The sequence below is a fragment of the Nannobrachium achirus genome (assembly GCF_963921795.1).
Source record: "Nannobrachium achirus genome assembly, chromosome: 3".
In the NCBI taxonomy this organism is placed as follows: Eukaryota; Metazoa; Chordata; class Actinopteri; order Myctophiformes; family Myctophidae; genus Nannobrachium; species Nannobrachium achirus.
The window spans coordinates 39859081-39884080 of NC_137812.1; the positions used below are offsets into that span (position 1 = coordinate 39859081).

Genomic DNA, 25000 nt, shown 5'->3' on the forward strand with positions numbered 1-25000 from the left:
TTACAGTGTGAATGAGGGGGGCCCAGTCCCATTGCGGTCGGAGTAAATTGACTTTGACTGTGTGTTTGTGTGTTTATGTGTCTGCGCACGGATGCACACATCAACATTCATGAGTGCATGCATGTGTGTGTGTGTGTGTGTGTGTGTGTGTGTGTGTGTGTGTGTGTGTGTGTGTGTGTGTGTGTGTGTGTGTGTGTGTGTGTGTTTGTGATTGCGTATCACATGGAGAATAGAGATCGAGGGTGATGAACTAGCAAAGTGAGAGAAAGCGAATATATAATCAATCTAGAGACAAACGAAGATTGGCATTCCTACTCCGGGTTTGATTAGCACTTAATGTGTTATATGTGTACCTGTGTGTGTGTGTGTGTGTGTGTGTGTGTGTGTGTGTGTGTGTGTGTGTGTGTGTGTGTGTGTGTGTGTGTGTGTGTGTGTGTGTGTGTGGTGTGTGCATGCACGTGTGCGCGCTTGTGTACATGTGCGTGTGCGTGCGCAATACATGCATGCCGTGTGCTTTCGTGTATGCCATGCGTTTATTTGTGCATGTGTGTCTGTGTATGTGAGGTTGTGATCCTGCACTTTGGTCATTCTACTCATTCGGTGTTGCCATTTATTGGGACATATACTGTACACGGTACATTTCACACGCCTGTTATTATATCGTCACTGTCGGGCAGAAACCTCGTATCTCCAAGTTTCAAATTTGTACGTTTCTTTTCGCAAAGTAAAGCACTCTTCATCACACAAGGCCGGCGCACAAAAGTAGTGAAAATCAGCTGTTTTCACTACTTTTTTGTTTTTTGTTTAAATCATTTAAAAAATGATAAATACAAAACAAACGGCTTTGGACATACAAGGTTTCCACCCGACAACGACGATATATTGCAACTGTTGAATGTTTTGTTTTCCCCCTATGCAGCGCAAAGCTGTGGGTGAGTCAGTGTCAGTTGCACACATTAGGTCTAAATGAGGCAGCACAAATGGAAACTATGCACAGTATTTGAAGCCTTCTCAGCTTTCTGAAACACAATGGGATCAGACTTAACCAAGCTTTAGTCTGCCAGGGCAAACACAATGTAGAAGTGTGTGTACTTGTGCTGCCATCACTGTGGGAGCCAAAGTCCTAACAACAAGGCTAGCAAGATGAGGACACTGATGGACAGTGAGGGACACTTTGCTGGTCCAGTTTTCCCCGAGGCTGTTTTGGGGCAGTGGTTCTCAACCTGTGAGTTGAGGACCCCCAGGGGGTCCCCAAATTATTAACTTAATGTGCATGAAACACTATTTTTTCACTCAACAACAGTAAACAAGCCAACATACATTTTAAGTGTATAGAGGGTATATGCATGTTTCTAAAGGACTTTGTAATGCCTCTAAATTGACAAATTAAACATTGGCCAAATTGTCAAATATTAAAGGCAGAAATTGTGAAAATAGCCGATCTACATGCTTTGTGAGGCGTTGTGAGCATGTAGATCGGATATTTTCACAATAGAACCGTGTTATACAAAATGTAATGCCTAAACACTTGTCAGGGAGGGGGTCCCCAGTTAAAATATGATTATTTTGGGGGTCACTGCCTGAAAAGGTTGAGAACCACTGTTTTAGGGTTAGGATTGAGGTTTGGGGTTAGGTTTGGAATTAGACTTATGTTAGGTTTAATGTCAAGGTGATGTTCAGGCACATTGTGGTGATGTAACATAAAATGATGTGGGGGAGAGGTTTTCTTTTATGTATGTCCTATTTATTTATCTATTACACCGCAGTGGTTCTCAAACCTTTCAGGTCGAGACCCAAAAGAGTTTGCCCTAAACTAGTGGAAATAGCAGATCTTCAAATGCGTCGTTTCTGTAGATCAGCTATTTTTCACTACTTATTAATTATTATTTTGGATTCATGGTAATTCTCAGTTTTGTCCGTTTTTAAATGTCAAAAGGTATTAAAAAGTATATGAAAAAAATATATATAGGACTACATTTTTAAATGTATCGTTACTCGAGTCGTGATCCATAAAAATGGGTCTGTGCCCCACAAATGGGTCCCGACCCAGTGTTTGGGAACCAGGGTATTAGGCTCTATGTGTGTATGGATGGTGTCACATCTTTCTTAACTATTAGGAGCAGAGGTCAGTACTAACACAGCACCCAGGGAGCAGTCAGGGGTCAGGTGTCAGGCTCAGGGACACTTCAACACAGATTGGGTGATCCGGGGCTGTTGACCTTCTGATTGCCAGCCAGCCTCTCTAACCATGCACTCAGCCCTGGCCTGGTGGTCGCCCAGTGATGATGGTTAAGGTTAGGGTAACCTCTCTAAACACACTTTCAATGCATGAAAAATAAAAAATAAAAATAACAGATGGATTTGAGAGTAACATTAGGGTTACAGCCAGGTAATAGTGAATGGAAATCAGCCAGTCCTCAAAAGCCAGTAGTAGGCCTACAAGGATGTGTGTGTGTGTGTGTGTGTGTGTGTGTGTGTGTGTGTGTGTGTGTGTGTGTGTGTGTGTGTGTGTGTGTGTGTGTGTGTGTGTGTGTGTGTGTGTGTGTGCGCGTGCGCGCGTGCGTGTGCGCCCAGTGTTTTAATGAACACTCTAGTCTGCATTTCCATGTGATGACTGATGTGGTCATTAATTGTGCAAATGTGGCATCAACAAATGTGTTTTGACATCCATGGCTCCAGTCTACAATAATAATACTGAACGTGAAGAGTGAGTGGAGTGCGTTCTTTTGCTGTAGTAGTGGAGCACTAAGCTGTCCAGAATGAGAGAGAGAGAGAGAGATCAGCAAGGCGCGCTAAATTAGCTTGCACCGGTGTGCATCGGGGTGTGACACCCTGCATCCGAAACACCAGCTATAACGGCCGCGAGCTTTTACCGGACCGTGATCACTGATGCCCGAGGAAAAAAAAGAGCCTGTTTGTGTCAATCAAAGTAAACCCACCACCACCATCACAACCAGTAGGCCTACACCCCCTCCATGTGCGTGCGCACACACACACACACACACACACACACACACACACACACACACACACACACACACACACACACACACACACACACACACACACACAGGGGTGTCGCACCAAATTCTGGGCCCTGGTTACAAGGATTCACTGTGGGCCCCACATAATAGTGGGATGGATGGGGTTTAACCCATTTAGACTGCATGGGAACACATTATTACGCATTATTTTGTTCTTTAACTATTGAAAAATAGCAGATATACAAGCTGACAGCGCGCTACAAGCTTGTAGATCTGCTATTTTTTTAAAGTTTTGAACATTTGTGCAAAAACCTTTTCATGTGAAGGACCCCCAAAATCATATGTATTTGGCCATGGACCCTATCTCAAAATATTTCGTCCCAGAATAAAGATTTGAGTTAAAAATACATAGGCCTATATTCAAAGATTTAGGCCTACACACATTTTCACGACTTTTCAAAAATAACAGAAAGGTAATATCTGCTATTTTTCAATCGCTAAAGTATAAAATAATGAAGGCCCCTCCACCTTGGGCCCTGGTAACTCAGTCCCACTCCCCCCCCCCCCCTTGTGACGCCCCTGCGCGCGCGCGCGCACGCACACGCACGCACGCACGCACGCACGCACACACACACACACACACACACACCAGCATCACCAGCACCACACAGTCACTCACTCCACCCTCTCCAGCCCCCCCATCCCTCCCCTCCCCTCCCAGTACGTACCCTAGTCTCTCCACTCCTGTAGGTGCTTTTTATCAGAAGCACTTACGCGCGGCAGTCAGTCGTTAACGGGCAGCCCCGACACAACGGCGTTCTCTGTCTGTCCTGTCTGCCGTGGTGGTGGCGTGGTCACGGTATCTGCTGCCTAATCCCCGTTGCATGGGGGAGAACGAAAGAAAGAAAGGACCGGAGATAGACAAGAGAGAGAGAAGTAAAGAATTAAAAGGCTAGAGAGGAGAGCGGAGAAGAATGGTGAATGGGGGGAGGAGAGCGAATCATTCCGGCTGGCCGCCTCTGCTCTAGTGGTGCTGGGTGGAGAGGATGATGGCACAGAGCTCTAGCAGCATCCGACAAGACACACTGGACACTCACTGCACCCCGAGACAGCCGACCATCAGCGGCTACACGCTGCTCCTCCTTCCCGCACGGCAGCGCCTCCATCCCGGGTAGAGGTAAGTGGGCGAGTCGGAACAACGCGCTGGCTGGATGGATGGATGCTCTGCTCTTTCGTTACGGTGAACTCTAGCAGAGAGAAAGCGGGATCGCAAAACTCTCATCATCCCACAACTTAGACAATTATAACGCACTCTCCTACTTTTTTTTTCCTTCTTTTTTTTTTGTCAATTTTTTGGGGGGTTGTTGATGCATTGAAAAGCAATAACGGCATGTTCAATGTTTTTTCCATTCCTCTAATGTTAAAGCAATGCAGCGGCAGCCTAATATGCTCGTGTGATATAGCCTACTATCACACGAGCCTCCGGCTGAGTGTCAGTTATAATTTACAGATGATTTTGCGATTTGTTATTTATTCTGTTCTTTATTTTGTTTATCCTAAAACTCCATCAGATTGCAGCTGCTTCACATTGGGCTGGAAGATGAGCTCATCCTTTGAGAAACAAACAAAAAAGTAAATTAGCTCTTTTAGTTAGGCTATCTGTTCATACTTTCATTAAAATGTTGCATTTTTTGTGTAGGGTATTATTAGGGGTTTTATTCATTTTACAACAATCTTGATATCTAGGCTACCCTTGTGTAGGCCTATTGCTCACATAGTTTGTTGTATTATTACATTCTTACTAATGTAGGGCCTACGAATTTGGTTTATTAAAATGGCATGTCGGCATCATAACTTTTATCAAAAGAAATAGAAAAGCCCACCAGTGTCTCGTGCACATCCAATTGTAGCGCCCTCTTGTGGTACCCCATTGTGAGACACAAACATGCACATGAAGCAATTAACACACTCTTTAAACAAGAGGTGTTGTAACACATTGCATGCAAAGTGCCCAGGGGCTTATTTGATCACCAGACAGATTTTCTTGAAAGTAAAATTTTGCTTTACATGCAAATATCTAAGATTTGCTATCTGTTCTGCATGCACAATAAAATACTTTGACCCTGCAATTTAATGTAAACTTATTATTACTATTCTGGCCATGTCATAATAGGTGAACATTCTGCCAAAAATAGGCAAACGTGCGTTAAAAATAGACAATCTATAACCTCATTGCATGTCTTAACGCGATGTGCTGTGAGTTATTTGGAGATTGGCTATTTTCGGCAATGAGATTTGAGGTAGAGGGAAAAAAGGAGGGTGCAAAGTACAGACCAAAGTAATTAGTAGAGCCTGTATGTAAGTGGTTAAATTAACATTTAACAGTCACACTTCTTTAAAAATGTATCAGAATATTAGACCAAATTATCACCAGATTGCTTTGTTACAGTGTACTTAAACTGGTATATTTTTACACTCTCTGTCAGGGACGTGGAGAGAATGTTAGAGAGGCAGGGGCTGACATTTCTAAAAGGGCCTTTTGGTGGAAATATTGAAAATAGCAGACCTCCAAGCTCACAACGCGTCGCAGAGCGACACGTTGTGAGCTTGGAGGTTGGCTATTTCCGGTGCGTGATACCACACTGAACTAAGCATCAACAGAGAGGACAATTCTTTCAACATAAGATGCTGCATTCAAGTTCAGGAGAGTTTGGACAGGGCAATTCTCTTGAATGCTGCCTTCAGGTATGGCATGGAAAGAGGGCATTTGCATTTCTTTCACTACTGAAAACTGCATACAATGGTCTGGAGAGTTGCACTTTTTACAGACAGATAAAAGGGCAGGGGCTCAAGCCCCCTTTGATATCTGTTAAATGACAGTTTGCATGTTACTGTGTTCAGGTGTGTACAGGTGAATAGACATGTTACTGTGTACAGGTGTGTACAGGTGAATGGTAGACATGTTACTGTGTACAGGTGTGTACAGGTGAAGGGTAGACATGTTACTGTGTACAGGTGTGTACAGGTGTGTACCGGTGAAGGGTAGACATGTTACTGTGTATAGGTGAAATGTAGAATTGAAATTGGAAGTGGCAGAGATTAGAGCTGCTATCAGAGAAGGCTTTTATGTCAGGTGTCTTTGTTATTTGTTTGTTTCTTGCTTTCCTGTTCTTTAATTCATCACTACTGAAATTGCTTCAGAGGAAATGCTTTGAGCGCCCGCCCTCCCTCCCATGCACTCTGTAAAAACCTCAGGGTTAATTTAACTCTGAGAGTGTGCTGCTGTGTCAAACGAAACCAAACGAAACCAAACGGACCCCTTTGCGGACGCGTAACTCCTGAGAGTTAAAACGAAACCGCTGAGGATTTACCGTGTGTACAGCTTTCTCCGTTCACGCGCTCTCACAGAAAGGTAAGGAGAGAAGGAAGGAGAGAGCGAGGATGATGAAAGACAGCTGATATTTAACCAGAGAGAGAGAGAGAGAGATAGAGTGAATAAACAGATTCATGGAGAAAGTAAAAGAGAGGGAGTTGCATAGTGTGGGGTGGAGGGGGGGCTGATGGGAAAAGAGAGGGATCGAGAGAGAGGAGACAGAAAGATGCTGTGAGATCTTTTCTTCTCCCTGGCTCCCGGCACATACATTAAGATGCTAATCCCCCACTCTTTTTTTGTCTTTTTTTTCTATAATTCATCGCATTTTCTCGCCTCCCCTCCCCTCCCCTCCCCTCGCCTCCGCTCTGCTCTGCTCTCTCTCTCTCTCTCTGTTGTCTGTCGCTCCCTGTCTTTCTCATTCTCCTCCATCCTCCTTTTCGCTCTGGCTTTCCTCCACCGCTGTCAGGGTCTCTCTTCAGATTAGTGCCCCCGGCAAAAAGGATTCCAACTCTAATCTTGTGGTAATTCAGCCGATTAGGTTCAGGGACGAGGACAGAAGTGCACAGAGTGGGGTACAATTAGAGCACTGCTCTGCAAGGGCTCTACAGAGCCGATTAGTCCGGCGCCTATCTACCTCCCCACACTATGGCATTAACACACACACACATACCGTACACACGCACGCTCGCACACACACACACACACACACACACACACACACACACACACACACACACACACACATTCATACACACACCGGCTGCTGTATTGTATCGTCGTTGTCGGGTGGAAACCTTGTATGTCCCAAAGCCGTTTGTTTTGCATTTATCATTTTGAAAATCATTTAAACTAGTGAAAACAGCCGATCTACAAGCACACAACGCCTCGCACCGTTTTCACTACTTTTGTGCGACGACCTTGTGTGATGAAGCAGGGGCTTTACTTTGCGGGAAAAAATGTACAAATTTGAAACTTGGAGATACGAGGTTTCTGCTCGACAGTGACGATATGCTACCTTTGAATTTGGCTCCTCTGTTTGCGTTGTGTGAGGGTGATGTCATCCGGAGAGGTTTGCGTTTGTCCCTGCGACCCTGTGTTTCATAAGTGTGTGTGCGTTGGTGTGTACGTGTGTGTGTCTACGTGTATGTATGTGTATTTTGGATCAACCCCGGGGCTGCAGGTTGTTTTCAATCAGCTCCGTCATTACCAGCTGTGCCATCACACTCCCGAGGGTCATACCACACACACACACACGCACGCACGCACGCACGCGCGCGCGCGCACGCACACACACACACACACGCGCACACACACACAGGAGAAGCTCATTGTGCCTTATTCAACCTTGCCCAAACAAACTCTCCCTTTCTTTCTCCCAGCAGGTCTGCAGAAGTGAATCAACAGCTGCCGGTGAATCATCATCGCTGAGGATTCCATGGAGTGCCTCTAGACCGTGTGGACCCCGACCCGACGGCCGCTGTCTCTCTCCAAACGCACGTCTTGCACGTCCAGCTCCCTCCTCCCCTTGCCATGGTGACATGACATAACCCCTAAGTGGCTTTGGTCCGTTCTCTCACACGCGCAACAAACGCACACTCCAGGGCTCCCCAGAAGAAACCATACGCACGCACGCAAGCGTTTGCTCCCCCGACACACGCACACCGCTGTCCTCCGCCTCTTCGTGATGACGGTGGCCGCTCGCATCCGTCGCCACCTGCGCAGGCTGCTCCTCCTGCTGGCCTCCTGCTGTCTCCTCTCGCTGCTCCTCTCCGCCTACTTCCTGCTGAACAACTCCTCCCCCTCCCTGCAGCTCGGCCAATCCCCCGAGCCCGCCTGCTCCCAGCCGCTGCCCTTGTCCCCGTACCGCCCGCTGCCCAACCCCTACCCGCCCAACCCCCCGCACACGCATGTCCACACGGACCCCGTGGTGCTGGTGCTGGTGGAGTCCCAGTACTCGCAGCTGGGCCAGGACATCGTGGCCGTGCTGGAGTCGGCCCGCTTCCAGTTCCGCATGGAGATCGCCCCGGGGAAGGGCGACCTGCCTCCGCTCACGGAGAAAGGCAGGGGCCGGTACTCTCTGATCGTCTACGAGAACCTGCTGAAGTACGCCCACGCGGACACGTGGAACAGGCAGCTGCTGCACCAGTACTGCACCGAGTACCGCGTGGGCATCATAGGCTTCTACCGCTCCAACGAGAACTCCCCGGCGCTGCTCAAGCTCCGCGGCCTCCCGCTGGTGCTCAGGACCAACCAGGCGCTGCGGGACTGCTGCGTGGCCTCCAGCTCGCCCCTCCTCCAGATCACCAAGCCCGGCGTGGACCAGGGGCCCCTGCCCGGGGAGGACTGGACCTCCTTCTCCACCAACCACTCCTCGTACCAGTCTGTGCTGCAGGCGCGGCCCCGAGAGGGGCTGCCCCCTGGTGCGGGCAGCGGGGATAACCCGGCCTCCGGCTTTGGTCTAGGCCTTCAGGCCACGGTGGTGCAGGACATGGGGCTTTACGATGGCGTCAGGAGGGTCCTGTTCGGTCAGGGGCTGGGCTACTGGCTCCACAAGCTGATCCTGGTGGATGCCATCTCCTACCTGACGGATAAGAAGCTGTCCCTGGGGCTGGACCGACACATCCTGGTGGATATAGATGACATCTTCGTAGGGAAGGAAGGCACTCGCATGAACGCCAAGGATGTCAAGGTATGTTTTTTTATTTTTATTATTATTTCTTTTGGGTCTTTTTTTTATGATTTGTTTTTGGGCTTTTATGATAGGACAGTAGACTGACAGGAAATGGGGAAAGAGATGGGGAGTGACACGCGGCAAAGGTCGTGCGGATCGGGTATCGAACCGGCGACGCCGCCAGGCATCCATGCCTATGTGGCAATGCCTAAGTGGTATGCGCCTGGACCAGTAGGCCAGCGGGAGCCCCTTTCTTTTGGGGCTTTTATGCCTATATTGACAAGACAGTAGACTGGAAATGGGGAGAGAGATGGGGAGTGACACGTCGCAAGGGTCGTCGGGAACCGGATTCGAACCTGCCATGCTGTCAGGCTGGCATTGCAGCCTACGGTAGCAGTACCACGTCCACCACGCAAGGCGGCCCCGGGCCTTTCTGTTGTTTGAGAGAGAGAGAGAGAGAGAGAGAGAGAGAGAGAGAGAGAGAGAGAGAGAGAGAGGGAGGTCATGGAGGGCCAGGGATGCTTGATTGATTAGCTTTTTTATTACACTATCATCTTCTTCAAATTCAAGCTCTATCAAATTGTTGAAAATGGCAGAAGAGGACTTTTGCAGCTGTGAAGATAAGGAATGTTTACCCGAACGCTAATTCAATTGCTACATTTGGAGTGTGCTGAGTCTTCAGTAAGGATGTGAGCACGAGTGCACTTCAGAGGGCTCTGGAGGGAGGGAGTGTTTTCGAAAGAGTGTGCGTGTGTGTGTGCGTGTGCGTGTGCGTGTGTGTGTGTGTGTGTGTGTGTGTGTGTGTGTGTGTGTGTGTGTGTGTGTGTGTGTGATTGTTTATCGTCGCTGTCGGGCAGAAACCTCGTATCTCCAAGTTTCAAATTAGATTTTTTTCCCCCGCAAAGTAAAGCCCCTGCTTCATCACACAAGGCCGTCGCACAAAAGTAGTGAAAACAGCAGATCTACAAGCACACAACGCCTCGCGGTGCGAGGCGTTGTGTGCTTGTAGGTCGGCTGTTTTCACTAGTTTAAATCATTTAAAAAAATTATAAATACGAAACAAACGGCTTTGGACATACGAGGTTTCCACCCGACAACAACGTCATTCTTGTGTTGTCTGTATTTTGTACAGAGAAGTGTGTGTGTGCCCGTGTGTGCCCGTGTGTATGTGTGTGTGTGTGTGTGTGTGTGTGCGCGTGCGTGCGTGCTGTTGTGGTACAGCAAGAGGGTATTTAGCTCAAATGGAGTTTTAGCCAGAAGTAAAGAGGCCATTTAAGAGAACAAAGAGCTGGAATGAAAGACAGAGAGAGGAGGGGTGAGAGAGAGAAAGAGAGGGAGTGAATGAGTGGCTGAAAGGATGAATGGCACTTATTCCTCTTTTCCCACGTTCCTCCTCTTAGGAGAACTAAAGGAGACTAAAGGAGAGTCAGCCATGCAGCCCGCCTCTCAAGACAGCTATTGTCCTAGCACGCAAGCACGCACACACACACACACACGCACACACGCACGCACACACGCACGTGCACACACGCACACACACACACACACATATGCACACACACACACACACACACCGCGCGTGCTCATGCACACACTGCTTGCTGCCTTTACAGGGAGTGCTACTGTTTTGAAGAACAGAAAATAAAATCCTCTCAGATTTCCCCGCATATCTTTCATTCTGCAGAGGGAATTTTGTTTATAGTCAATTTCCTGGCCGCTTCCTTGCCCAGGCTGATTCAAGGGAATTAAATTTGGTTTTGTGTGCGACGTGTGTGCATGTGTTTGTGTGTTTAAGTGAGTGTGCTGTTGTTCAATGTATGTGTACGGTATATGTCTTTTGCGTGTTACAGGCGAGAGTTATGTTGCTGTACGTTGTGTATTTGCCCAATTTACACTTTGTTGCACACTGGTGCCGTGCACCGACCGTAGCCAATCTACAAGCTCACAACAGGTCGAGCACAATGTGTCGCGAGCTATTAGATCTGCTATTTTCAGTATAAAAAAGTATTAATCAATCAAGCCTACAAGATTGGACCATGCTTGGGCACCCGCCTGTTCAACGCGACGCAACCCTTGCCGTAACACCAGTTTAAATTCTGCTGTGTGTGATTGGTATGTGTACGTGCGTGTGTGTGTGTGTGTGCGTGTGTGCGTGTGTGTGTGTGTGTGTGTGTGTGTGTGTGTGCGTGCGTGTGTGTGTGTGTGTGTGTGTGTGTGTGTGTGTGTGAGTGTGTGCCTCAGTAGTTAAGATTAGAATGTCACTTCCTGTCAGTAGCTGACAGCTATCCCATCATGCATCTGGAAAAGTGAACCAACTACGGAAACATGCGGGGGGATGGGGGTGGGGATGTTGGGGTATTGGGGAGGAATTCTGTCCTCTAATATTAAAGACGGATGAAGCGAAAGAGAAAACAAATAGTGAAACGTATGCACACACACGCGTGCGCGCGCACGTACGTACGCACGCGCGGGCGCGCACAGTCGAACACAGGCATTCACGCATGAACACACTCGGATTCAGTAGTTCAGCAGTCGCGGTTTTCAGTTTAAGTCTCCCCGACTTTTCAGCTTTGTAGTATAAATATACATGAGGATGAGACAGAGAGGGATGGCGACGAAGCGAGGCAGAGAGAGAGAGAGAGAGAGAGAGAGAGAGAGAGAGAGAGAGAGAGAGAGAGAAAGAAAGAGGGAGATGGAGTGATGGAGAGAGAGGCAGAAAGACAGACAAAGAGAGACGGAGACTGATGCCATTTAAATCCTAGACACTCCTGCCACTTCCACCTGTATTTCCTCCGTGCTCACTTATAGCCTCTCCCTCCAGGATGTCTGCACACGGTCCTCAGTGTTAGCTTAACGCTCTGAGAGTGTCCATTTGGTTACATTATTTTCTACACTCTCAGAGTTTTTAATGTGTGGTTCATTGGAGGTAGAGAGACAGGCAAAAGAGTGCACAGCATTGGTTCTCAAAGTGGGTGTCCTTGAGGGAGTTCCAGGGGGTCCCCAGCTGAATGATAGTTAGGAACCAAATGGGCCCTTATTTGTTCCATTTGTACACTTAAATGAACATTGATTTTACGATAAAAATGTGGGTCTCAGACATAGAAATGCCATTAAATGGGGGCCCGTAGCCTAATGCATGTCAAACTGGGGGGTCCTTGAAATTAAAATGGTTGGGAATCACTGCTAGAGCCGTAAAAACCCTCTCTTATGGGGGTCCCTGGCATATCTTTTCAAATGGGTGTCCGCGGGATAATAAGTGTCAGTTTGGGGGTCCTTGACATGAAAAAGTTTCAGAACCACTGGTGTACAGTAAAATCCTCAGTGTTGATTCAATCCCCCCAAGTGTTCCCGTGAAGGTCCACGGCATGCGCGGATGTGACTGTGTGGACGTGGATGAGTTAGCAGTGAACTCATGCACCCACAGGAAACCTTACACTGGAAGGGATATAAGGCAACACGAGGAGACAAGGATGAGGGATTTGTTGCATCACTCCCTGTAGACACGGAGAAACTCTGCTATAGCACTATCAGATTAGAGATACAAGAGCTGTGTGCGTGTGTGTGTGTGTGTGTGTGTGTGTGTGTGTGTGTGTGTGTGTGTGTGTGTGTGTGTGTGTGTGTGTGTGTGCGTGTGCGTGTGTGTGTGCGTGCGTGTGCGTGAGTGTGAGTGCGTGCATGCGTGTATGTGTGTGTGCACATATCGTCTTTGTCGGGTGGAAACCTTTCCAAAGCCGTTTGTTTTGTATTCTATCATTTTTAAAATGATATAAACTAGTGAAAACAGCCGATCTGCAAGCACACAACGTCTCGCAGTGCGAGGCGTTGTGTGCTTGTAGATCAGCTGTTTTCACTACTTTCGTGCGACGGCCTTGTGTGATGAAGCAGTGCTTTACTTTGCGAGAAAATGTACAAATTTGAAACTTGGAGATACAAGGTTTCTGCCCGACAGTGACGATATGTTGGTTTTGTTAACTTTTGACAGTACTTAATTAAATAAAGTAATCAAATAATGAGACCAGATATAATCAATCACACTATCATAATCTTCATCATATTACAGTACCACTACTCTTACATTTAAAACACATCATTGCGACCGTCAGGGAGCAGTTTACTATGAAAACCTCCACCGGCCGTCCGTCCGTCGGTCGGTCACACGTCAGACGTCACACCTTTGCCCTGCTCATATCTCCGCATCAGTATATAGGGCTTGTTTGTTTATTGTATGACATCACGCCACATCATCAGCTGTGGACTCTGTGATGTCATCGTATCGCATCAGTATATAGGGCTTGTTTGTTTATTGTATGACATCACGCCACATCATCAGCTGTGGACTCTGTGATGTCATCGTATCTCCATATATGGCCATCTCCGTATATGGAGATATAAGTCGTCCATGCCCAAGTATGGGCTGGTGAGGTCAGACTTTGTGTGATGCGTAGGTTATCTCCATATATGGAGATTCAACATTCCAGGCAATGCTCTCTTCCCTGGTGAGAATTGCCCCTTTATATAGGGCTTGTTTGTGCGGCCGTCCGTCCGTCGGTCGGTCACACGTCACACGTCACACCTTTGCCCTGCTCATATCTCCGCATCAGTATATAGGGCTTGTTTGTTTATTGTATGACATCACGCCACATCATCAGCTGTGGACTCTGTGATGTCATCGTATCGCATCAGTATATAGGGCTTGTTTGTTTATTGTACTAGACCTTACCCGTTCGAATATATGTGCTGCAAAATATGTGCAGAGTGTGGGTTTTGGGGAAAGTAACTGTAACTGCATGGTGCGTGCGTGAGAATATGTGGGAGCATCATAATGTAAGGAGCAGCCCATGGAGGAGTGTATATTTATGATGGATACAAATAATATAACAGCAAAATTAGGTGAATAGAAGTATGAGGATGTATTTGCTCCACATAAGTTTTCTATACCCGTTGGAAGATGAGACACACATCACCCGTTGCATGCGTGACCCATGGAGAGAGAGAGAGAGAGAGAGAGAGAGAGAGAGAGAGAGAGAGAGAGAGAGAGAGAGAGAGAGAGAGAGAGAGAGAGACTGCAACATTCCTAACTGTGAGAGAGGTGTGTGTGGGCCCGGGGCTACAGATCCCATGGCCTGGAGGAACGGACCGTAACCCTGACAACAGGCTGTAGAGCTGTAGAGTGAAGAAACGCTAAGAAATCGCTAGAATTTGGGAAAAATGAAATTCGGGCTCCGTCATCGTGTGTATAATGCTAATGACCAATGCCATGTTAAATTTGAGATCAGTCGCTGAAGCGAGTGAATAGATAATGCATTTTGTGACTGACTGACCTCTCTCTCTAATTATATGTTACTAGAAGCTCGGCCGCCCGAAGGGCGGCCGAGCGTCTAGTCGGCGACCTGGCCAACTCGGGAACAATGTAAATAGGGAATGAATGCCCCGCCCTTTAATGCAAACCCCATTATACCTGTTGTCATAGGATCCGTTTTGACCATCTGTTTGCGTGTGTCCATTTATGCCCATATATGGAGAGATATGTCTGTCTACGTCCATTTTCTGACATATATGGAGATCTCTGTAGGACCTGGTTTGACCATCTGTTTGCCTGTGCCCATTTATGCCCATATATGGAGTTTGCGACCTGGCCAACTCGGGAACGATGTAAATAGGGAATGAATGCCCCACCCTTTAATGCAAACCCCATTATATGGAGATCTCTGTATCTGTCTGTGTCCCTTTTAAGCCCATATACTCTATCTGTGTCCATATTTTATGCCCATATGCCCATATATGGAGATCTCAGTCTGTGTCCCTTTTATGCCCATATATCTGCGTCCATTTTATGCCCATATGCCCATATATGGAGATCTCTGTATCTGCCCATATGCCCATTCTCTGTATCAGTCTGTGTCCCTTTTATGCCCATATACGGAGATATCTGTCATGGAGATCTCAGTCTGTGTCCCTTTTATGCCCATATATCTGTCTGTGTCCCTTTTATGCCCATATACGGAGATATATCTGTCTGTGTCCCTTTTATGCCCATATACGGAGATATCTGTCGGGTCGAGGCAAGGCCCCTGTATTGCCCATATATGGAGATCTCTGTATCTGCCCATATGCCCATATATGGAGATCTCAGTCTGTCGGGTCGAGGCTAGGCCCCTGTATCTGCCTGCAGTGATGTCACAATGACTCAGTGCTTGCGCCCGGCACTGCAGTGATGTCACAATGAGTCAGCGCTTGCGCCGATTTTGCGCCGATTTCCGCATAAGGAGATTCCGAACGTTTCGCGCCGGTTAGGGAAAACCGCGCGTCGGGTCGGGTCGAGGCCCGGCACTGCACTCCATGCCGCGGCGGGGAACGCGCGTGCCGAATCTGAAGCCGGTGGGACGAACGGTTCTCGAGATACGCGGATTACAAACACACACGCAGAGACTTCTCGCATTTATAGATAGATGACATCACGCCACATCATCAGCTGTGGACTCTGTGATGTCATCGTATCTCCATATATGGCCATCTCCGTATATGGAGATATAAGTCGTCCATGCCCAAGTATGGGCTGGTGAGGTCAGACTTTGTGTGATGCGTAGGTTATCTCCATATATGGAGATTCAACATTCCAGGCAATGCTCTCTTCCCTGGTGAGAATTGCCCCTTTATATAGGGCTTGTTTGTGTATTGTATGACATCACGCCACATCATCAGCTGTGGACTCTGTGATGTCATCGTATCTCCATATATGGCCATCTCCGTATATGGAGATATAAGTCGTCCATGCCCAAGTATGGGCTGGTGAGGTCAGACTTTGTGTGATGCGTAGGTTATCTCCATATTTGGAGATTCAACATTCCAGGTGTAACTATGGCTACCCGTATGACGTGAGAGGTGGAGGTTGTGATATTTGTGGAGATAAGCGACCAACGGTCGCTTATCTCCCGATTAGGGAGTCTTACTGGTATTAATACCACTATTCTAAATGTATGTAGTACCACTACTCAAAATATAGTACTACTATTTTGCTATGTAACATTTTGATGGAACATGGGAGTAATTCATTATTGTACTTATTATTATTGTATTGAGTCTGTAGCCTGTCATGGCCAGTGCACTTGGCTCTCTGAAATGTCTGAAGTCTGATTCTCCGGAATGCTTCAGAATGTACAGTATGTTGGATTGTTCAGATGCTTCTGTCTCTTCCTAATGGCTCGTACACACTGTACGATATTGCGTGGTTGAGTATTTCACACTACACAAGTGACTTTCTTGAAATCAGCTGTCATAATGGCGTTGTGGTTTTCACACTATGAGATTGATCACCGACAAGGGATCACACACTGACAGATATTTCACCAGGATGCATCCCCGATATATAGCCAATATTACATTTGTCTTTATTTGTGCACGATAGCGATCAGGGCGCTAATGATTTTCCGTTTCTTACCGCACGTGCGCGCACACACGCACACACACACAGACACACACACACACACACACACACACACACACACACACACACACACACACACACACACACACACACACACACACACACACACAGATAGCGCGAACGCACAACGCACTTGTTCGATGTTTTCATAATAACACCAGCCGTGCTGCTGCATGGTTTTATCAACATATCAGTGAGATGCGTTGGTTTTATATTGCTATGAAACAGCATCTATATTATTATGAAGAAACAGACTATTATTTAACAGCAATATTACTACCAATAAGACACCTGAATTTACCCTTGGAATAAAGGTCTATTAGCCTATTCATGATATATCCATCTATCCATACAGACAGACAGACAGACAGACAGACAGACAGACAGACAGACAGACAGACGCACAGCTGTCCTGTACTCTCATTTAACACAGATCTTCTCAGGGTGCGCTTGCAACCTCTTTCATACTGTATGATGTCCAGCAACAGAGGAATCAACTATCAATTGCTAGATATCTAGAAACGCTCGGGAAGAAATCGGCGAGTGATATAATCGCAGTAAGATCTTCTCGCAGTGCTTTTCACACACAACGAGAAAAACCTCGGTGAGCAAAGCCCGATCTTGCGGCAGATTGACGTTTTTTTTTTTGGCGAGCGCCAAAATGTCGGGCAGTGTGTTCGAGCCTTAAGCACTTCATATAAAGACGGAAGATCTCATGCATTCTTGATTAAAGAGTACACTACAGCTCATATTTCATTTTCAGATGGAACTGTGAATGGAACTCTTTCCATCCCACTTCATCAAGACTAGGGCTGGGCGATATGACTATAACCAAAAAAAATGCTTCTCGATAGTTCGATTTACTTTTTTGAGCAAGATTAAGTTGGTTATTGGTTCTAAATATCAGTTTGGATATATTTTCAGTTAATTGTCCAGCCCTATTCCCACTTCATCAAGACCACTCTGAAGTTTCTTCAGAGATCATATTGGGTCAGCTTCAGCCCTCTTTGTCATAAATACAGACAAATAATAACCGTGTCCCTTTTATTCGTAAATCAAGCTCAACCTACATGTAAAATCCAAATCCCTTCTCAGTCCCAATTCTCAAAATACATCCCATTGTACCACACAGCGGCATAACATCAATTAGGATCCGTTATTTACCACTTAGTAGGACAAGGCATCCGCGGATCTAATATTAGAAATTCTCCCGTATCTCTGTGAAAGCAAACATCCATTCTCCCCGTTCTCCCAGAGAGAAACGCGGAGAGGAAATCAGGAGGATGGGGAGGGGTTTGGGGGAAGGGCCAATTAAAATGCCACCCTCCTCCTCACTCCACTCTTCATTAGTCTCACCCCATGAGTTCATCTGGTGACAAACAATACCTACCGGTACATCCCCTCCTGGTCACTCACTCTCTCTCTCTGTCTATCTCTGTCTCTCTCTCTGTCTCTCTGTCTCTCTCTCACACACACACACACACACACACACACACACACACACACACACACACACACACACACACACACACACACACAAGCACGCACGCGTGCGCAGGGGTTCGCACCAAATTCTGGGCCCTGATTACAAGGATTCACTGCGGGCCCCCCATGAATGTTCTTCATAGGGGGAGGGGTTTTAACCCATTTAGACTGGGAATGCATTATTACACATTATTATTTTGTGCTTTAACTATTGAAAAATATTTTTGAAAAAACCCCAGAAGCAAAATTTTAGTTACAAATGTTCGCTTGAAAAATACATATATTCAAAGATTTGCACACATTTTCACGACTTTTCAAAAATATCTACAAGCTCGTAGATCTGCTAATCTGAGCTTGTAGATCTGCTATTTTTCAATAGCTAAAGTATAAAATAATTAAGCCCCCTCCACCTTGGGCCCTAGTAACTCAGACCCACTCCCCCCCCCCCCCCCCCTGTGTGACCCCCCTGCGCGCGCCCATGCATGCAGATTGCTATGTTTTTTTTCCGATTAAAACGATTCACAGGGAGGCACCCCGTGGATGTAGTTTCTCAAAATCAATCAAAAATCAGTCAAAATCTCCCATGTGTTTGTTAGTGTGTTTGTGTGTGCGCGTGTGCAAGCGTGCATATGCGTGTGTGTGCGTGCGCTTGTGTTTGCTTCTTTCTTAACTTTTCCAGTCTCTCTGAAGATCAGCCAGTTAAGGGAGGTGTCAGATTCATGCTATCCGCCTCTGGCATCAGATCAGGGTTCGCTGTTTTGAAAAATAAAAAAACTAACCAAGGGACAGAAACCCCTGATTTCTTTTTAATTAAAAGTCATTTTGACATAACTACGCCAGAACGCCGTCTAATGAAAGCATTTGCCAACAAGCAGACAATTTTAGTCGTTTTTATTCGGCACAAAAAACATTCCCACTCTGCTCACTTTTTGCTCCAAATTAATTGGCACACAGCCATTCAATTTTCTAGAAAATCAAGCAGCTCTTATGGTTGCAGTAATCACTGAAGAACTCAAAATCCTTGAGTGGCTGCCAAGTAGCAACTAGCAGTAGTGTAGCTTTGCCAAGACCAGAATGGAGAGGTGTCGCACCAAATTCTGGGCCCTGGGTAGTGGGTACAAGGATTCACTGCGGGCCCCCCATGAGTGTTCTTCACAGGGGGAGGGGGTTTAACCCATTTAGATAGGAACGCATTATTACGCATTATTTTGTGCTTTAACTATTGAAAGATAGCAGATGTACAAGCTCACAGCCGGCACAGAGTGCTTTGTCTTTGAATATTTTGAATCCTTCTAAGGTTTTTTTTTTTAAAACCTACGTTTCTATGCCAGTGCTGCTCAAACCTTTTCATGTGAAGGACCCCCAAAATGATATGTATTTGAACACGGACGCCCATCTCAAAATATTTAGTTCCAGGGATCCCTCAGAAGCAAAATTTGAGTTACAAATGTTCGCTTAAAAAAATGCATATATTCAAAGATTTGCACACATTTTCACGACTTTTCAAAAATAGAGTGTCGCGCTGTGAGCTTGTATATCTGCTATTTTTCAATAGCTAAAGTATACAATAACTAAGGCCCCTCCACCTTGGGCCCTAGTAACTCAGTCCCACTTTCCCCCCCTTTAGTGACGCCCCTGAGTGTAGCTATGCCAAGACCAGAATGGAGAGTTAAATTCACACCCAGAGTTTTACAGTGCACATTTGCGTAAATGCTCTGAAATGCCAGACACTATGTGGACATGAAGCCTGACGTTGAGGGATGCAAGCCAAGATGGGGAAGAAGAAGAAAAAAAAGATAGACCAAAGCAAAAGGAAGAGTGGCATTTGCTGGTAAAGCGTTCTTCCTGCTCATCAAATAGAAATGCCTGACCCACTTATATGCAGCACATCTAGTGCTCACATGACATGCACACAAACATTCACACACGCACGCGCACACACACAACACACACACACACACACACACACACACACACACACACACACACACACACACACACACACACACACACACACACACACACACACACACAGACGTGCACACGCACACACACACTCGCACGCACGCACACACACACACACACACACACAGACACACACGTAGTACGGACGTACTGTTCGTACGCAACACACACACACACACACACACACACACACACACACACACACACACACACACACACACACACACTGACACACTCGTTTACAGCCCCAGTGCTACTCACAATTAATCATGTAGACGAACCAAGAACTATGACCTGCTTTTTTGCAGGAACGAAACACTTTGAAATTTGTTCTCGCACAGTTTTTTTGTTTGCACACAAACACACACACACATACAGTACGGATGGAGAGGTGTAATTCATGCCTGGCTTCCCTATCAGCGTACGTGTGTGAAAAGCTTTGTGCTTTTCTAATGTTTTTGTGCGCATACTGTACGTACATTTACGCTCGTGAAGGGATCATCGTCATGCATTTTTGATTCAGATCTGTGACTCACAAGCTGATGGCTGTGGAATATTTATGTAGTTTGGCCAGAGAGAGATGACAGTAATGGAAATGGTTGAGGAAGAGAGAAAGACAGAATGGGAATATGGTGGAGCGGCTGTGGTAGCCCAGGAAAAGGCTTTGTGAACGACAGTGAATGCCAGCTGTCCAGATGCCTGTCTCCACTGAGTTGCAGCCCACCATCTATAGCTGGCACCTGTTCTGACTGTCCTGATGCACACGTGCACGCACCCACACGCACACACACAGCACACACGCACGCACGCACGCACGCACGCACGCACGCACGCACGCACGCACGCACGCACGCACACACACACACACACACACACACACACACACACACAGACACGCGTGGGCACACACTAGGGATGGGACGATATGAACATTTCATATCACGATTATTGTGACAAAAGAAATCGCGATTTACGATATTATCGCGATAATCAAAATCCATTATCCTGGGGCAGAACATTTTGTCAAAAAATAGCCGATCTACAAGCTCACAACGCGTCGCAACGCAACACGTTGTGAGCTTGTAGATCGGCTATTTTTTGGCAAAGACATTTGATAGAGAGTGAAAAAAAGACTGTATCAAGTACGTATATTATTAGTACGTTTTACCAATAGAGGGTTTAAATGGTACCGGATATGCAGCTCGGCAAATAAAAGGTGAATAAATCCCAGTGCATGACGTAGGACGATATCACGCTAAATTAAAACTCCACAACACAATTATCGTGAGTGTTTTTTTATCACGATAAACGATAATATCGCGTATCGTCCCCTCCCTAGCACACACACGCGCAGGCACGCACGCACGTCACGCGCATGCACACGCACGCACACACTGGCAGTGCTTCTGACACTACTAGTGTTAGCCAGCTGTGGGATTGGCAGGGAAAGGATAGGGCTATCGCTAACCACTAATCCCAGCAGTGTGTGTGTGTGTTTACCTTCATGACCGGGCTTCCTCAGCCCTCTCACAGATGCTACATGGTCCCCGTCTCCCGCTTATCCAAATCCCTCCTCCCTCTTTCAGAGTGTTTGAACCAGTCCCCAGCTCTAAGCTCGATTCCCAGTGGACAGATTGGCACCATATCGCTTAACCCATTCAGAACGGGTAAACAGTATTGTGTGTCATTATTTTATGCTTTAACTATCGGTGCCGCGCTGTGAGCTTGTATATCTGCTATTTTTGAAAAATTGTGAAAATTAGAATTTTGACACGATTCTATAAGTGTCTTTTGAATCCTTTTGAGTTTTTTTTGGATACCTACCGGTATGTTTCTATGTCAGCAATCTGGCCAGCCATCATCAAAGAAAAGGTCCTTTTCACTTAACTGAAGCTCAGTTAGTCTGTTCTTGAGAGACTATATGTCAGTGGTTCTCAAACATTTTCATGTGAAGGACCCCCAAAATGATATGTATTTGGCCACGGACCCCCATCTCAAAATATTTAGTTCCAGGGACCCCCCAGAAGCAAAATTTGACTTACAAACGTTCGCTTTGAAAATGCATATATTCAAAGACTTGCACACATTTTCACGACTTTTTCAAAATTAGCAGATCTACAAGCTCGCAGCGCGGCACTCGGTGCCGCGCTGTGAGCTTGTATATCTGCTATTTTTCATTAGTTAAAGCATAAAATAATGATACACAATATGTGTACCCGTTCTAAATGGCTTAAAGCCCTCAGTTCTCTCAGATCTGCTTGAGGTGGCACCGAGGAAGCGGTGGGAGAGTTGACAGTGTTGCTCAAGAGACACAGACGGGGGATTGTGTCAGAGACTCTTGTCCACAACATGTGCACTCCTTTCTCTGACTGCATCGTGAAACAGTGAACGTGTTCCAACTGAAATCCGTAGGATTCAAAGCCCTGCCCTGCCTGGCATATACCCAGATTTCACACACATAGGGTTTGTCACGATTATGACATTTTACGTGACGATTAATTGTCACTCAAATAACCGCGATTAACGATTTAATTGTGTTTTTGTTGTTGACAATTACATTTATGTTTGGCTTTTAGGCGAGAGAGATCATTTAGCGACCTCCAACCGGGTTGCGACCTGGTTTGTAGTTTTCAGCGACCGGGTCGCTAAATCTACCGACCGGGTCGCTAAATCACCGACCGGGCCGCAAAATCACCGACCGGTTCGCTAAATCTACCGACCGGGTCGCTAAATCTACCGACTGGGTCGCAAAATCTACCGACCGGGCCGGTGAAAAAATTTAGCGACCCGGTCGGTGAAAACTACCGACCAGGTTGCGACCAGGTTGGAGGTCGCTAAATGATCTCGCTCCTACTGTTTTAGGCTTTGAAGTTGTACATGGTAGATATGACACACAACCTAATTACACAAAGAAATTAATGACATATTTGACAATTTTTTGCGATGCGACGCGTTGTGAGCTTGTAGATCGGCTATTTCCACATTTTTTTACTTAAAAAAAAATATCTGAAAATTTTTCAACATGGAAACGATTATGACGATTATGAAAAATAATCGCGATTATATCAAATACTTGCGATTATATGATTATGTAATAATTGTGACTAGCCACATAATCACTGCAATGTCTAGTGCTGTTAAGCTCTAATGTGTGAGCCCATTTGGGAAGGCAAGACATTTACCTTTTGAGTTTCATGCAATACATGCAAACAGATTGCCAGTTGTCCAGAACCGTTAATCCGGCCGCTATGCAACCCGATTGATTTCAAACCTGGCGGATGTGATGCTCCGAGTGGGAAGTCTGTCAGATCAGCGGAAATACCCATATAGTATACTAGGGGCTCTCTCCCCTATGACTCAGACATACTGTATCGGTCCCTCACATCCACTATGCACAGCCAAACCGACCGCTATGTCTGAGTCATAGTGTCGGGGGCTTTGTCAGAGTACCCGTCTGTCTGTGTCCCTTTATGTGCCCATATATGGAGATCCCTGTATCTGTTAGTCCTTGTCCCTTTTATGCCTGTATGCCTATATGGAGATCCCTGATGTCATCAGTATATGGCCATAAATTGGCATGTCCATATATGGGCATAAGGGTTGGATCTGTGGTTCTGGGTGACTGCTCTTCATTCCGACATATCGTCACTCCGACATTGACTTCTTATTGTCGGAGTGGCTACACTTCCATAGAGGTTAAGTTTAGGGTTAGGGTTAGAGATAGGGTTAGTGTCGGAATGGAGACATGTCGGAAAGGAGACATGTCGGAATGGAGACATGTAACCGTGGTTCTGGACAATGGGATATCGTAGTCATAGTACTGGCCTGGACTCCATACAAAGGGACACAGACAGACGGGTACAATGGATACTCTGACAACGGGTATTACATAACCGGGTGGGGCATGCATTTCCAACTTGCATCGTTCCCCAGTAGGCTGGTGCACATTGTCAGTAGATTCTCACAAAGGCAATGCAAAGTAAATGAAACAACAATGTCTCAGAGCTTGGTTTAGAGGTGGGGGAAGATTACCCATAGTTTCCTCTAGGGATGCGACGATATAAAAGTGTCATATCACGATTATTGTGACAAAATAAATCGCGGTTTACGATATTCATTTAAACACTTCAGCTTAGAGTTAACCATTTGACATTTATTAGAAATAACAACCATTTATGCAATGATATTGCATTGGGTTTGGCAGATGGGCTCTGCTCTGATGATATACAGATTTATCTGTCTAACCACAACATAACACAGAATCTGCTATCTCAGACCCCCCAGAGCAGAGCATAAGTTACAGATGTACATAAAACATGAACTTCCAATTACATCATAATTACAGCACATAGAATAACCATAGTACAATCAACATTTCATCATACCACAATCATGGAATAACCATGGTACAATCCACATGTTATCCTATCCCAGAGCATCCATTACAACTGAAGCTAAATGCCACAGGGAGGAGGCCGGGGAGGTGGAGGATTTTACTAACACACATCACACAACCTGTTGACAGCTGAACATGTAGAACGAGCAGTGAGCAGAGGCTGCTTATAAGGACTACACTAAGAAATGAGAGCGTGTATGAAGTAGCTTGTAGCGAATGAGAATGAAGTAAGAATGAAAGTGGGCGTTTGAATTAATTAGCTGTTAGCGATATCTAGACTCTAACTTCCGTGTCCAAATGATCTACGCTGCGCTAGATTTATCGTAATAATCAAAATCCATTATCCTGGGTGGAACATTTGCCAAAAAATAGCAGATCATCGCAAATACATTTGATAGAGAGTGAAAAAAAGACTCTCAAGTATGTATATTATAAATACCTTTCACCAATTATAGAGGGTTTAAGTGGTACCGGATATGCAGCTCTGCAAATAAAAGCTGAATTGATCCCAGTGCATGACAGAGGACGATATCACAATAAATTAAATCTCCACTGTAAAATAGCTACTCAGAAGGAACTGGTTTCTAGGGTTAGGACCCGCCGCAGTGGTGTCCGGTAAGAACTTAACCGAGATGCCTTGAATCGTATGAGAGGCTCTGAAGTCTTGCTGGGAGAACTAGCT

General features: G+C 46.1%; 1 protein-coding gene across 1 annotated transcript in view; it reads left to right on the forward strand.

Moving 5' to 3' along the window:
- Positions 1-8041: 8041 nt before the first annotated feature.
- ndst3 (N-deacetylase/N-sulfotransferase (heparan glucosaminyl) 3) overlaps positions 8042-25000 on the forward strand; it is a gene marked incomplete at both ends in the record, with an annotated part of 77927 nt that continues 60968 nt past the window's right edge. The window contains 1 exon segment of the mRNA XM_080722581.1: positions 8042-9046. Coding sequence (XP_080578707.1) covers positions 8042-9046 — 1005 coding nt within the window.